Source organism: Prionailurus viverrinus, chromosome B3 (genome assembly GCF_022837055.1).
Source record: "Prionailurus viverrinus isolate Anna chromosome B3, UM_Priviv_1.0, whole genome shotgun sequence".
Classification (NCBI taxonomy): Eukaryota; Metazoa; Chordata; class Mammalia; order Carnivora; family Felidae; genus Prionailurus; species Prionailurus viverrinus.
The window spans coordinates 100,976,035-100,989,226 of record NC_062566.1 but is presented as its reverse complement, the minus strand read 5'-3'; the positions used below and the strand labels follow the sequence as shown (position 1 = coordinate 100,989,226).

The following is a 13,192-nucleotide window of genomic DNA, read 5'->3' as shown; positions in this document are numbered from 1 at the left end:
AGTTCTTTCTCCAAAAGTAAAGACATCTAGTTTAAATTCTCTTACATGCAGGAGACAATGCAGAGAAAATGAAAAGTTCCTGAAGCACATATTCAGAGAACCATGTTTGCACAAAAGGAGCCGTGTTGTACAGTCAATAACGCAGAAATTAATGACCGCTGCAAACACAATGACAGGATAAAACACAATATCCTCCAACAATTACATTACTAATCTACACTTGATTAACAGTGCTCTAAACATTTGTAACAAAATTATGATTCATATGGTGTCATCAAATCTAATAAATACACCACTGTTCTTTTAAAACTTCAAGATCATGAAATTATTATACCAAACTTAAAATAATCTTTCATGTTTGTATTAATACCCATAAATATATTAAAGAATAAAAGCTTAAAAGTTCCAATTTTCCTTAAAGGCTACAATATATAAGATGGTAACAACGGACACACACATACACACCCATGTGCACGCACATTTAAGTGGAGGTGTGAGGAAGGAACATGAGAATATCAGAACAATCCATAATATCAAATTTATGCAAAATGTTTTCCACAGTGTTTCATCATTAATCAATGGCAGCCTCAAATCAAAATGTTCTGATGAGAAATTTCAACAATTTAAAATCTTTAATTCTTGTTTTTTTAAAATAATCACTTTAAGGGGTGCCTGGTTGGCTCAGTTAAGTGTCCAACTCTCGATTTTGGTGCAGGGCTTGATCTCACAGTTGGCGAGTTAGAGCCCCATGTCGGGCTATGCGCTGATGGTGTGGAGCCTGGTTGGGATTTTCTCTCTCTTCCTCTCTCTGTCCCTCCCACATGCTCTCGCACGTGCTCTCTCTCTCTCAAAATAAATAAATAAACTAACTTAAAATAATCTCTGAAATAATCAGATTTTTGAAGGAAAAAATATTTTTAACGTCAACATACTTTATCATGGATAGAAGTGATGTAAGAACCAAAAAAACTTCTCAAAAGAGAACTGTGGCACCAACAACAATTTTATGATTTTATATAAGAATGCTTCCAACTTTGAGTGAACAAAGAGAAACAATTTACTTTTTTTTTTTTAATTCACGGACTATACAAAGGTATGTATTTGAGTACTTTATACAAGTCTGAAAAGCTACATAACTTCTCAAGATTTTCTGAAAGACAAATAGAAACCCCAACAACACAGTGAACCTATTAATCAAGACATCCCCAATTATCAAAATCATGAAGAAGTTCCATCTAGAACAAGTTTCCTCTATAACTTCCATGTTAGAAGTATCATCTAAAAGAACACCAAACACTCTTCAGGCACTGAAGAGTGACTCTGGCATTTTAATAAGAGTGAAATAATTAATTGGTATATATAAACTGGTGTATATAGTATATTTAGCTTTTAAGTTCAAGATGTCTATTACAGTATGCCAAGAGGAAAAAGTCTGACTATAAGGATTTAGTAATTCTATGAAATGTTTTCTACTTGACAAAAATGGTATTTAAATAGACTATTGAGTGCAAAACATACAAAAGCAGTATCTCTGTTATTATGTTAAATACAGATACAAAAACTTAATTTGAAAATGACAAAGCTAAGTCTCTCTCAATAATTGATCAGGCTAGACAAAACAATGCTAATGCAAACAAATACACGAAGCCTAACTCTACACTTGAGAATTAAAAGAAACAAAAGCAACAGGGATCTATCTAACTACTAAATACAAAAAGATCTACCCATGAAAATAGCACTGTTAGATGCTGGAGGATAGTAAGAGAACAATAGTAAATTAACTTTATCTCTCCAAAGATGTAATTGGCTATCACCTATTAAGCTTCTACCATGTCCTAATTCTCACAGCAGCCTCTGCCAGGTAGGAATCGCTATCTTTTATAAAGAAATTGAGAATCAGAAGGCTAATCAATGAGCTACAGTTTTGTTAAGGGGGAATCAAAATGCATAATAAATAGGTATGGGGCAGAGGCATAAAATGAACACAGGAGAGAAGTCAAGAATTCTGACTTTGCAAAAAGAAAATATTGTTGTATCTGTGTATACCAGTTAAAATTAATAAAATATTTATGTATACATTTATATATTAATTAAAATATTTCACATAGTGGATAAAAACTTTAAAATTACATACTCTAGGTAAAACCAATAGTTTTGTTACATAAACTCATTTGTGATACAGAAATCCCTCTGCAGCCAAGGTCCAGAACTTCAGAAATCAAGAAACTTAACAAATATATAATGATATTGACAAAATATCATGGGAATGCTAAGTCTTTTGGAAGGCCATTTAAACAACAGGTTAAAGCACATCACAGGAAGGCATAGATTTCTTTGTTGCTTAGTACTTTCTAAATGATCTTCTAGTCCTGGTTTTGAAAACATTTGTGGTTGACTCTGATTATAAAAACACTTGTCGTAAGAGGTTCTAACTAAATTAAAAAGCCTTGGGGCACCTGGGTAGCTCAGTTGGTTAAGCGTCTGACTCTAGATTTCGGCTCAGGTCATGATCTCACAGTTGGTGAGTTCACGTCCCCAGTTGAGCTCTGCACTGACAGCACGGAGCCTGCGTGGGATTCTGTCTCTCCCTGTCTCTCTGCCCTGCTTACGTGTGCTCTCTCTCAAAATAAGTAAACATTAAAAAAAAAAAAAAAAAAGCCTTAGTAAGCCTACAGCACATTCTACAAAAGTCAGTCCATTCACCAGTTTAAGCTAAACCTCCTCTACTCCATGAACCATAACTTCCATGAGATCTGATACAACTGATGTACAAAACAGTAACCAGAAAGCATGAAAAAATCTTGAGTCTTAAAAAGCATTTGTCAGGGGCGCCTGGGTGGCTCAGTCGGTTGAGCGTCCGACTTCAGCTCAGGTCACGATCTCGCAGTCCGTGGGTTCGAGCCCCACGTCGGGCTCTGGGCTGATGGCTCAGAGCCTGGAGCCTGTTTCCGATTCTGTGTCTCCCTCTCTCTCTGCCCCTCCCCAGTTCATGTTCTGTCTCTCTCTGTCCCAAAAATAAATAAACGTTAAAAAAAATTTAAAAAAAAAGCATTTGTCACAAAGATATATAATCAAATAAATTTTAGTGTAAAATTTTATATATTGTACATATGAATATACATTTTATATGTAAATTACTAAAATTAACAACAATTCTGTCCTTTACATTTTCCTTATTTTTCAAGTACAATGTGTTATTTTTATATTCCAAAAAAAGCAAAAGAAGAGCAGTTTTAGAATGTTTTATGGACAGCTGTATTTACCAGGAGTTAATGGCAACATTCAAGTGGAGATACAAATTCCAATCCTAATTAATACCTTTGAACCACTAGAAAGGTAACCATACACTTCTATACATTACAGATTCCTTATCTTTAATGCAAAAATAAGAACTGCCAATTGAATAAACTATGCTAGGGAAGCACTGTTTTATGTTATGAAGAGGAAATATTTCCAAGGCTCAAAAAACAAACAAAAAATCCATAAACTCAGGCCACTTATTATTCAACATTAAAGAGGAAGGTAATATTAGATTTTTAAAAATTAGCTCATATTAGATCTATAGTCTCTTTCATAATTGGTTATTCAGGTATCGTAGGAAAAGTACCTATATTACGTAAGTTAATATCAGACTCATTAGGTAGCTTTTGATCACCAATGATCATAACTCTTATTTGATCTAAATCAGTAGTGTGGTATCCTCTTTTCTTTTGTTTTTAATAGTCAAATTTTGAGATCTCTTAAAATAAAAAAGTGATATGGAGATCATTAATACTTTGTATGACTTTCTGATTCTACCTATGTAACACTTCACTAGGAATTAGAAACCAAGAAGAATTTCAGAAAAGAGGAATTAAACCCAACAGGTAGTAGTCACTCAATTAATTGAAAAATATAGAAGGCTCATGACCTGTGAGAGAGGACACATTTTATTTTGCCATCTTTTAGGCTCATTATACTCTAATCATTCTTTATGTGGGCTACAGGCTTCAATATCTAAATATTCTTTATAGCAGAGAGTGCTATATTGAACATACTTAAGTGAACAGTGCCTGTTAACATCTTAGATTTTTTAGGTCACTTGCCATCATTACAAAGATGCAAAAAACTTAAATATTTTGAATTTTTCTCCTGAATAAGTCTCCATTTTTTCTAAGTATGGACTACTTTACTAATGTGTAATACCTGCATTAAATTCACCCAATGTAATTATAAAAAGAAAGATTCTTGGATTGCCATCCCCAGACCTACTAAATTGAAGAGATTTGGAGTCCTCAAATCCTCATTTTTTAAACAAACACCAAGTGATTCTTATGTACACTAATGCTTGATACACGAATTACATGCAATTAAGATGCTAAGCTCTTTCAGAAAAAGAATTATACAGTTTCTTCTGTAATTACTCATCACAGAAAATCACCACAGAGAATGCTCAGTAGCAACTAGCTTTTAGAAATGCTAAAATGCCATTCATGTAAAGGATAAAGATCTGCTATTCTGGAGTGCAGAAGTCCCAAATGTGAAAACATGAGAAGTATCGCTTCTGCAGAATCACAAGCATTGTATCAGTAAAACTTCACAAGTACTGTGAATGCAGCCTTGATATTAAATATCAAATAGGATGCAATATTAGTATTTGAATACACATCACATAATCTTGCGTAACTCTGCACATATCAGTGCCTGTAATTTTTTTTTACTTTTGAGAGAGAGAAAGAGAGCATGAGCAGGGCAGGGACAGAGGGAGAAGAAGGATCCCAGGCAGGCTTCACGCTGTCAATGCACAGCTGGACGCAGGGCTCGAATTCACGAACTGGGAGATCATGACCCGAGCCAAAACCAAGAGTCGGAGGCTTGACCGACTGAGCCACCCAGGCGCCTCTCAATGCCTGTAATTGTTATCACTGCTTTAATATAATAAAATTGTATTTACTTAATCTCTAAAAGTTAACATTAAACTTAGTTTTTAAATCTCTAACAACTAGCAACAGCCACAACCAAGCTTCCTAAAAATACGTAGTTCATAGTAACAGCACCATTGTGAACTGACACCGCTTTCTAAGAGGCCCAAGAAGAATAAAAATGGTTAGAAAATAGTAGTTACGTACAACAAACTGCTACTACTAATAGAAGCCACAGAGTAAGACACAAGAAGTACAATTTTTAAACAAAGCACATTCTTCACAGCTTTGAGCATCACCTGAAGATGAATGATTTTTACCCAAAGCCACAAATCAAATAAACTAAAAGTAAACCTACAGGATCATTTCCTTTCCTTCTTTAAGGAAACCACAACACCATAATTACACCACTTATACCAAGATATAAATGTAAAAACCAAACAATGCTATAGATGTTCAGTATAAAATAAAGGATGGATGTTATCCACAGGATTGTGTAGTTTGAACGTACCGAGAGATTAGGAAATCTTAATCATTACTATTCTTATCAACATAATAACAGCAACTATATAAGTAGTACATTTAAGTTTTAGTTTACATGCATTAAGACACTTGTTGCTACTCCCCAAAGTTTTTTAAAGCAAGGGTAAGCTTATGCATGGAATGTTAAGTATGCATTCTCATTAGCAGCACATGTATCTTTCCTTTTTTTATAGTGAACATTTAAAAATTTTTTTATATTTATTTTTGAGAGAAAGACAGAGCAAAGTGGGGGAGGGGCAGAGAGAAGGAGACACAGAATCCGAAGCAGGCTCTAGGCTCTGAGCTGTCGTCAGCACAGAGCCCAATGCAGGGCCGAATCCACAAACCGTGAGATCATGACCTGAGCAGAAGTTGGATGCTTAACCGACTGAGCCATCCAGGCACCCCTCTTTTTTTTTTTTTTTTTTTAATGTTTATTTATTTTTGAGAGAGAGAAAGTGTGTGTGTGAGCAGGTGAGGGGCAGAGAGAGAGGGGCACAGAGGATCTGAAACAGGCTTTGTGCTGACAGACAGGCCGATGCGGGGCTTGAACCCAAGAACCACAAGATCATAACCTGAGCCGAAGGTGGACACTTAATTGACTGAGCCACTCAGGCACCCCACAGGAGCACCTATATCTTTTCTGAAAGGTGTTGAGACTTGACTAAATGAAAAATCAAAAATTAAGCTATGATCATCTAAACTTGAATCTACTCTAGCCAGAATTTTTTTAGTCTTTAAATTTTGTGGTAACATCTGTATTATCCTTATGTAAAACAAGCAACAATACATTAAAAGATTGCAGCTGTGCAACCTTAATTGTAATTACAGGAAAAGTAAAAATGTCTGATTACTTACAATACTAACTTGTACTGACTTTCTAATGGAAGAAAAATAAGCATATAACTTAACTTTCTTGAAAAGAAATATCTAGGTAACCTAAAAAATAAGTACATTCTTTTTGTTGTTGTTGTTTTAAGTTTGTTTTGAAAGCGAGAGAGAGAGAGGGAGAGGGAGAATCCCAAGCACGCTCTGTGCTTTCAGAGCAGAACCTAACATGGGGCTCGAATTCAACAAACTATGAGATCATGACCTGAGCCAAAGTCAAGAGTCGGACTCTTAACCAACTGAGCCACCCTGGCACCCCAGGTACCTTCTTGGATCAAATAGCCACAAGTGACCAAAGAGATATTATTTTTGTTACCAGCAGCCATCATTAAAATTTCAGCCAACTATATCAAGTAAATTGACAGTAAATAATACCTATTTCTGCCAACATAATGATTCAGTGTATTTACAAAATAAAAACATATGCAACTCCAAATTAAATCCTATGTATTAAATGAACTACTTACCCACAGTATACCAACTAGCATCTGTCAACTTGCTGATAATAGCTTCCTGAAAGGATCCATCAGATGTCCTTGTTTCAACAATAGCTCCAACCTAAAACACAAAATTGAAATTTCATTATCAAATTTAAACAGACCAAATCACTCCCATGAACTATATGACCTGGGTTAAAATAAATACATTTATGATAATTCTACCTTATATACACTGACTTAGATCTTTATCATTTATAGCACTCATGTATTTATCATGCAATCTGAACCCCAAAATGCTTTGGCATTAGTAAGACAGTTGTTATTATTATCCTTATTTTACACATTGAATATTGTGGCTCGGATGAGAGGATGAGAACACAGTCTCTTAAGTATTACTTCAAAGCTTTTGTACTATATCACATTGCCTTCAAGGGAATTGTGTAATATAAGAATCAGAAAACCATAAGATAGCAAAAGTAGCTTCAATTTTCTTTCACAGAAATATTGAATACTGGATTCACCATTCATATTTAAGGGACCTTTTAGATAAAGGTTCACCTGAGGAGAGAGGGATGGACCAGTTGACCTTCTTTCAGCTTCCAGACCTTTGTCTATCAGATATTAACCGAAGTGGTACTCTGACATAACAAAGATTTATTACATAAACTTAGAAATGTTTGGCCAGAACATGGATGGAAAACACAATATAGGTACTCACTAAGCTAAATTATGAAGTCAACATACTTGGTAACTTAGAACAACAGAAGATTCAAAGTTATAATGCTAGTATATTATTTAGCAGAGATATTAAATATCTCTGACGACAATGTAAAAAAAAAGAGGTATTCAATCTATGAATTAAAAACAAAACGTGGCCGAAAACTCATGTTTATATATACACTAAAATTACTGTCTGTAAGATGATTTACCTTTCTAAAGGATATAGCCAATGTAACATCATAACATATTAACTCTACAACATTTCATTTGTATTTTTGTTTTCTGATTAACATACTTATAAATTTTAAAACGGTCTACAAATATAAAATTTAATAATTTACTGTATGTATTTGTGATTCATGGTTTCAGATTTTAAACTGCAGAATATACGTACTCTTAAAGGACCCTTTACTTGATCGTCCTGCACCAATTGTGTAGTATTATCCTGTTTCAGGAGTACCTGGAAGACATTTTGTACAATAATTTGCATGTTAACTTTTAAAACAACACGTTTATGATGTCTTCAATCTATGCTTTCTTACCATCCTGTGGTTACTTCTGTTTTAATACTTATTACATTGTCTAATATTTACGTTTATTGTCTCTGTCACTAATTGTGAGCTCCTTGAGGGCTACAATCCTCCTTCGTCACTATAACCCCAGCAGTTAGCAAATGTCAATGAGTATTACAGGCACTTCATAAATGTTTGCTGAATTAATGAACTATACAAGATTTATAATTTGAAGTGATTGCTATAAAAGTTTAAAACTGCCTTCATTGTTCTTTATCAACAAGTTATAAAAAGTTCTGTCACAAAGTATTAAAAAAACAGTATCAAACATTATTGCCCACATACAAGGTAAACAAATTAAAACCAGAACCCTGTTGGTCCTTTATAAAGTAAACTGAAATAATAATCATGATATGTATTTCACATACAAATAAGTATTCTTTTTTACTACAGATTCTCCCAAATATATACAGGGCAATCGTTCAAATAGATCAAGTACCCAAATATGAAAATTGAAATTCTATATAATGTATGTATGATAAGAGCTCCCCAATCACTGTATTGACTTTAAGTAAGTATATCTAGAGCCACAATACTAACAGAAAGTTTAAGTTCTCAAAGAAGTCCAAGTAAATATTTAGTAGTCAAATCCCATATAGCTGACATAGTAAAAATGCCAAATGAAACAAAGAAATAAATGTCAAATGATATCTTAACAATACTTGAAGAAAAATTCCACCAGATCAAAATTGAAACACAAATCTCATAATAATCACAGATAAATCTATTTCTCTACCACACAAATCATACTCTTCTAATTCACTGGTTCTCAAACGTCAACATGCAGCAGAAACACTTGAAGGGCTTATTAAAACACAATCACTGGACCCTACTGCCAGACTTTCTGACTCAGTAGGTCTGGGGTCAGGGCCTGAGAATCTGCATTTCAAACAAGTTCCCAGATGAAGCAGATACTGCTAGTCCAGGGCCACACTTTGAAAATACCTGCTCCAGTTCATTTACCCATTCAACTATTTTTAGTGTCTACTATGTATCAAGCACTAGTCTAGGTGTGTAAGTGATCAGGTATGTAACTTTTTTCTGGTCATAAAAGGACCTTAAAAATAAAATTCTTAAATCATTTTTAACATGGTCTTTAAAACAATTCCACTAAATTATTTTTCCTAATCACTTGAAATCATCTCTACCTGAACATTATGAAAGGGGAGAAGAGAGATCACAGCCTAAGTAAGCATGCCACAACAGCAGAGAGCCAAATAAAAGGAAGTCTCATGAACGTGGTATTTTCAGAGAAGCATTTTGGAATAACTTCTCATTTCGAGTTCTTTATTTCTCAATTCTTAATGTGTTTTTCCTATAGATTTGTATATAACAGTGCTTTCACATAATAATGATTCAGGAAGTCATGATTCAGTAAAATGTTGATTTGCAGTCTCCCCCTCCCCAACTCTCCTCAATCCAGGTTGCATGAAAAAAAACAAAATTACCTTAACTTTTACCAGCCTTTTCACAGTCTTAATTTTTGCCTCACAGAAGGCACCTCGGTACTTGGCACTGACATCAGTTCCCACTGTCAGGTAGGCAGGCTCATCCGCCGCCTGATGAAAGAACACAAAATGTGAATGTCACTAGTATTTTCCCCTACACTCCAACCTTAAGCCACATTAAAAGGTTCTACATTTAAAGTGCTAAGAATATTAACAGTACTGTTTATTACTAGCATTAATAATTTGGAAAATACCCCTTAAGCAAGCACTTGCATTCCCCTACTGCATAAACTATATCCTGACAACAGAAAACGTTTAAGTTCTTAGTAACTGAGAAGTATCCGCAAGGAAATATGATAATGTTTTTTCTTCCAGATGTAAAATGTTTCAACAATTGTATAATTTAAGAAATGAACACATTAAGAAACAAACAAACAAACAAACAAACAAACAAAAAAAAACCGGGCACCTGGCTGGCTCAGTTGGTAGAGCATGCGACTCCTGATCTCGGGGTTGTGAGTTCAAGCCCCATGGTGGGTGTAGAGCTTACTTAACAATAATAATAAAATTAAATTAAAAATACAAAATAAAAAAACCTCCAAAACCAGAAAATGTATACTCATAGTAAGTGTCTCATAAAACTTTGAGTTATTCACTTATGGCCTCCTGGAAATTGTGTTTTAAAATTAGAAGAAATATCACTGTTAAGATTAATACTAACAAGACATGGTTAAATGTTTAATAATATAGCTACATTAAGGCAATATCTCTTTGTACACAGTATATCTGCATAGATAAGAAATGAAGCCAATCCTTTTGATAAGGAGAGCATTATCTGGGGGAATCGTTAGCTAAAAGCTACATATTAAAAAAATCTAAGTCTAAATTCAGCTGATGAATGCAGAGATATGAACCGATGGCTCAAAACTTGGAGCTGTACCTAATTTATCACACTAATCTTCTTGGTGTAGAAAAAAATAAGCTTTACTAAAAAATATCTACTTTTTAGCAAATGGTCATGATCAGAATGATACATTGAAAGATGTGGCAAATTTCATGCTACCATTCATCTTAATCTTGATGGTAAGAGAATGATAGCTACTCTTTGTCATTTTACCTTTTTTAAAAAGTTAAGTGTTTTCATATAGGCTCAATTCAATGGAGCTAACACTGCTAAATGCAAAGGTAACAGTGTACACTTTAGAAATGATACTTTTAAGTAGAAAATGATGTTTCCTTTTCCAATAAGTTTTTCCAAGTAACAGTAAAAGAAAGTAACATGTCATTTCCAGAAGATAGGAAAACAAGAAAGTTTAGGGGAATGCTGTATTTCAGAGCTTAATACACTGAGACAGTAAATGAGTAAGGAATCAAATACCTTTTAAAGTCAGTGCATTTACAGATAATGCAAATTGAAGAGGAACACTCTGGCAAATAAATATCTGATCTGAAACATTCAATGCCACTGCACTACACAAACCTATACCTTCCTTGCCCTTCAAACATCACATACAATGTTTGCACTACTAGCTGTCTTCAGAAGAGTATCTTTTCAGGTTGCAGTATGTTTTAAAATATTTACTACAACAATTGAACTGAAACAAAACATTATTAGCTTTAGTCCACCTTCAAATATTTTAGCTACAAAATTTCAGAGAAGAGCCGATATCTCCCTTGCACAATCCACATATTCCTTCCTTAGAAAATCATGCTGGCATTGAGGAAGAAAAAAATTTCAAAAAATCCCCCAAAGAACCAAACAGGACAAAAGCTTTACTTCTGCAAAGGCTGCTGCCAACACAGGAAGTGTTTAAAAATACTAGCCCAATGGACAACAATGGAAAGGCTGCACCAGCCTTTCCAAAGTGCTAACTGCTTCAGAGAGGGGCTGGACTGACTGCATTAGACACAATGATCATTTCTCACTCTTTCAACACGTCCTCATTTTCAGAAAGCGCTGCTTAGTAGAGGAATCAATTTCAAGTAGCGAAAAAAAAAAAAAAAAAGAAAGAAAGAAAATGACATTCCACAGCAGCAGCCTCACGACAAGCAGTGTCCAGGGCACGAGGTTCAGAGCAGCGTTGACTCCACTTACCTTCATTTTCACTGGCGATCTGTGGGGTTCCAGCTCAGCGAGCTATCTTCTCCGTCGCTAGAATCATGGGGAGGGGAAAGACAGGCACAGAATCAGTCAACAGAGGGGAGCGACCCAAGGAAAGAAAGTAAACAAACGCCAGCGGGGAGGGGCAGAACCCTAACCAGCGAAGGGAGCCGATCCCCCGGAGGGCAGCCAGGACGCAGGAGCTGAGGAAACGGCGAGAACCCCTCGGGCGCCAAAGGGCAACCCGTTCCTCCCCGGAGTTCGCCAGCGGCCCACCGCGCCCCCGCCTCGCTCGCCACTTTGACCCGGAATGCTCAACTCGGAGCCCCAGGTCGGAGCGCTCTGGAAAAGAGCAGGGCGCCGTTTGGGCTTCTCCAGGTTCCCCCCAGGCGCGGTAGCCGAGCTTTCGCGCGGCCGCCCCCCTGATACCCCGACTTCGGCCCGCGCCCCGCCTCCGCCGCTCGGCCCCCTCGGCCCGCCCCGGGCCCGCGGTGGCGGCAGCGGAGTGTCACGGCGCCATTGCTCTCCTTCCTCCGCTCTGCACCATGTCAGAAAGGAGAAGCGCTTCTTCACCGATGGGGCAGGGGCCGCGGCCTTCAGCCCGGAGGCGCGAGAGTGAGGGGAGACCCGCGCGAGGGAGGGGGCTGGAGGGGGGGGGGGCGGAGAGGAGGAGGGAGGTGGCCCGGAGAGGGTGTGGGAGGGGAGGGGAGCCGCACAGCGGCAGCCGCCGCCTCCTCCCCGCGCCCGCCTCAACTTTTTGTACAGCCCAGAGTGGTACCTGCCCCTGGCCCCTCGGGTCCAGCCACAGATTGCACAGGAGAGGACGCGCTGCGGAGTTGGGGGCCGGCTCCCCCAAGCAGCCCGCTTCTCATCGCACGGAAGCAAACTTAGCGGCGCGGCCAGCCCCACAGCCATTTTCCCAGGGAAGCAGCCGAGGAGGAGGCTGCGGCGGCAGTTCCTGCAGTTGCTGCCGCGGCTCCACGACCTGCCCCTTCCCCTGCGCTCGCCGCACTGCTTGCCCAGCACCCCCTCCCCACCTGCGAAGCTTCCAACTGCACCGGGACCCCGGGCTGCTAGCAGCACGAGCTGCTACTGCCGCTTCGTCCACTCAGTATCCCCCACTTCCCTTCTTCTCACCTACTAACTGCGGGTGAAGTGCGCGCTGTCAGCTTCCGAGTCCTCCGCCCCACTGACCCCCGTGGGCCCCCGTCCGGGCAGCACCACTCCCGGCCGCGGCGGCAGGTCCTGCGCCCGGTTCCCCACTCGCCCGATTTACTGCCACAATCCACCAAATAACAAGCTGTTGAGCAGACTCGCTTCTACACGAACTCCTATTGGCTGCTCATGACGCCGAAGAGCTTTGGATTGGAGCTCGCTACCTGCCGTCCTCATTGGATGTAGCTAAGAAACTTCACGGATTGGTGCGAAAAACAGCAGGTAGGACATCTTCCACTTATGATTGGCTGTCTCCGAAGGCTAACGTTACTGGAGAATTGGGTATTGAGTAAGCAGGTTCTGAAAAATGATTGGTTGAGACGACTCCGGATGTGCATGACTGAGCACTGATTGGTAAATTGAAGGGTCAGGAAGAGCAGTTCGG

General features: G+C 38.1%; 1 protein-coding gene across 3 annotated transcripts in view; it reads right to left on the bottom strand.

Annotated features, from left to right (window-relative positions):
• Positions 1-12,874, bottom strand: part of ARID4A (AT-rich interaction domain 4A) — a 64,697-nt gene extending 51,823 nt beyond the window's left edge. For 2 of the 3 annotated variants that reach the window (XM_047863310.1, XM_047863312.1), the window contains exons 1-5: positions 12,730-12,874; positions 11,587-11,643; positions 9,492-9,602; positions 7,866-7,931; positions 6,779-6,869 (exon numbers count right to left, since the gene is read on the bottom strand). In XM_047863310.1, coding sequence (XP_047719266.1) covers positions 6,779-6,869; positions 7,866-7,931; positions 9,492-9,602; positions 11,587-11,592 — 274 coding nt within the window. In that variant the 5' untranslated portion in view covers positions 11,593-11,643; positions 12,730-12,874. Of the gene's footprint in view, positions 1-6,778; positions 6,870-7,865; positions 7,932-9,491; positions 9,603-11,586; positions 11,644-12,021; positions 12,041-12,729 lie in introns of those variants that run through there. The other variant, XM_047863311.1, reaches the window with a different exon arrangement.
• Positions 12,875-13,192: the final 318 nt, after the last annotated feature.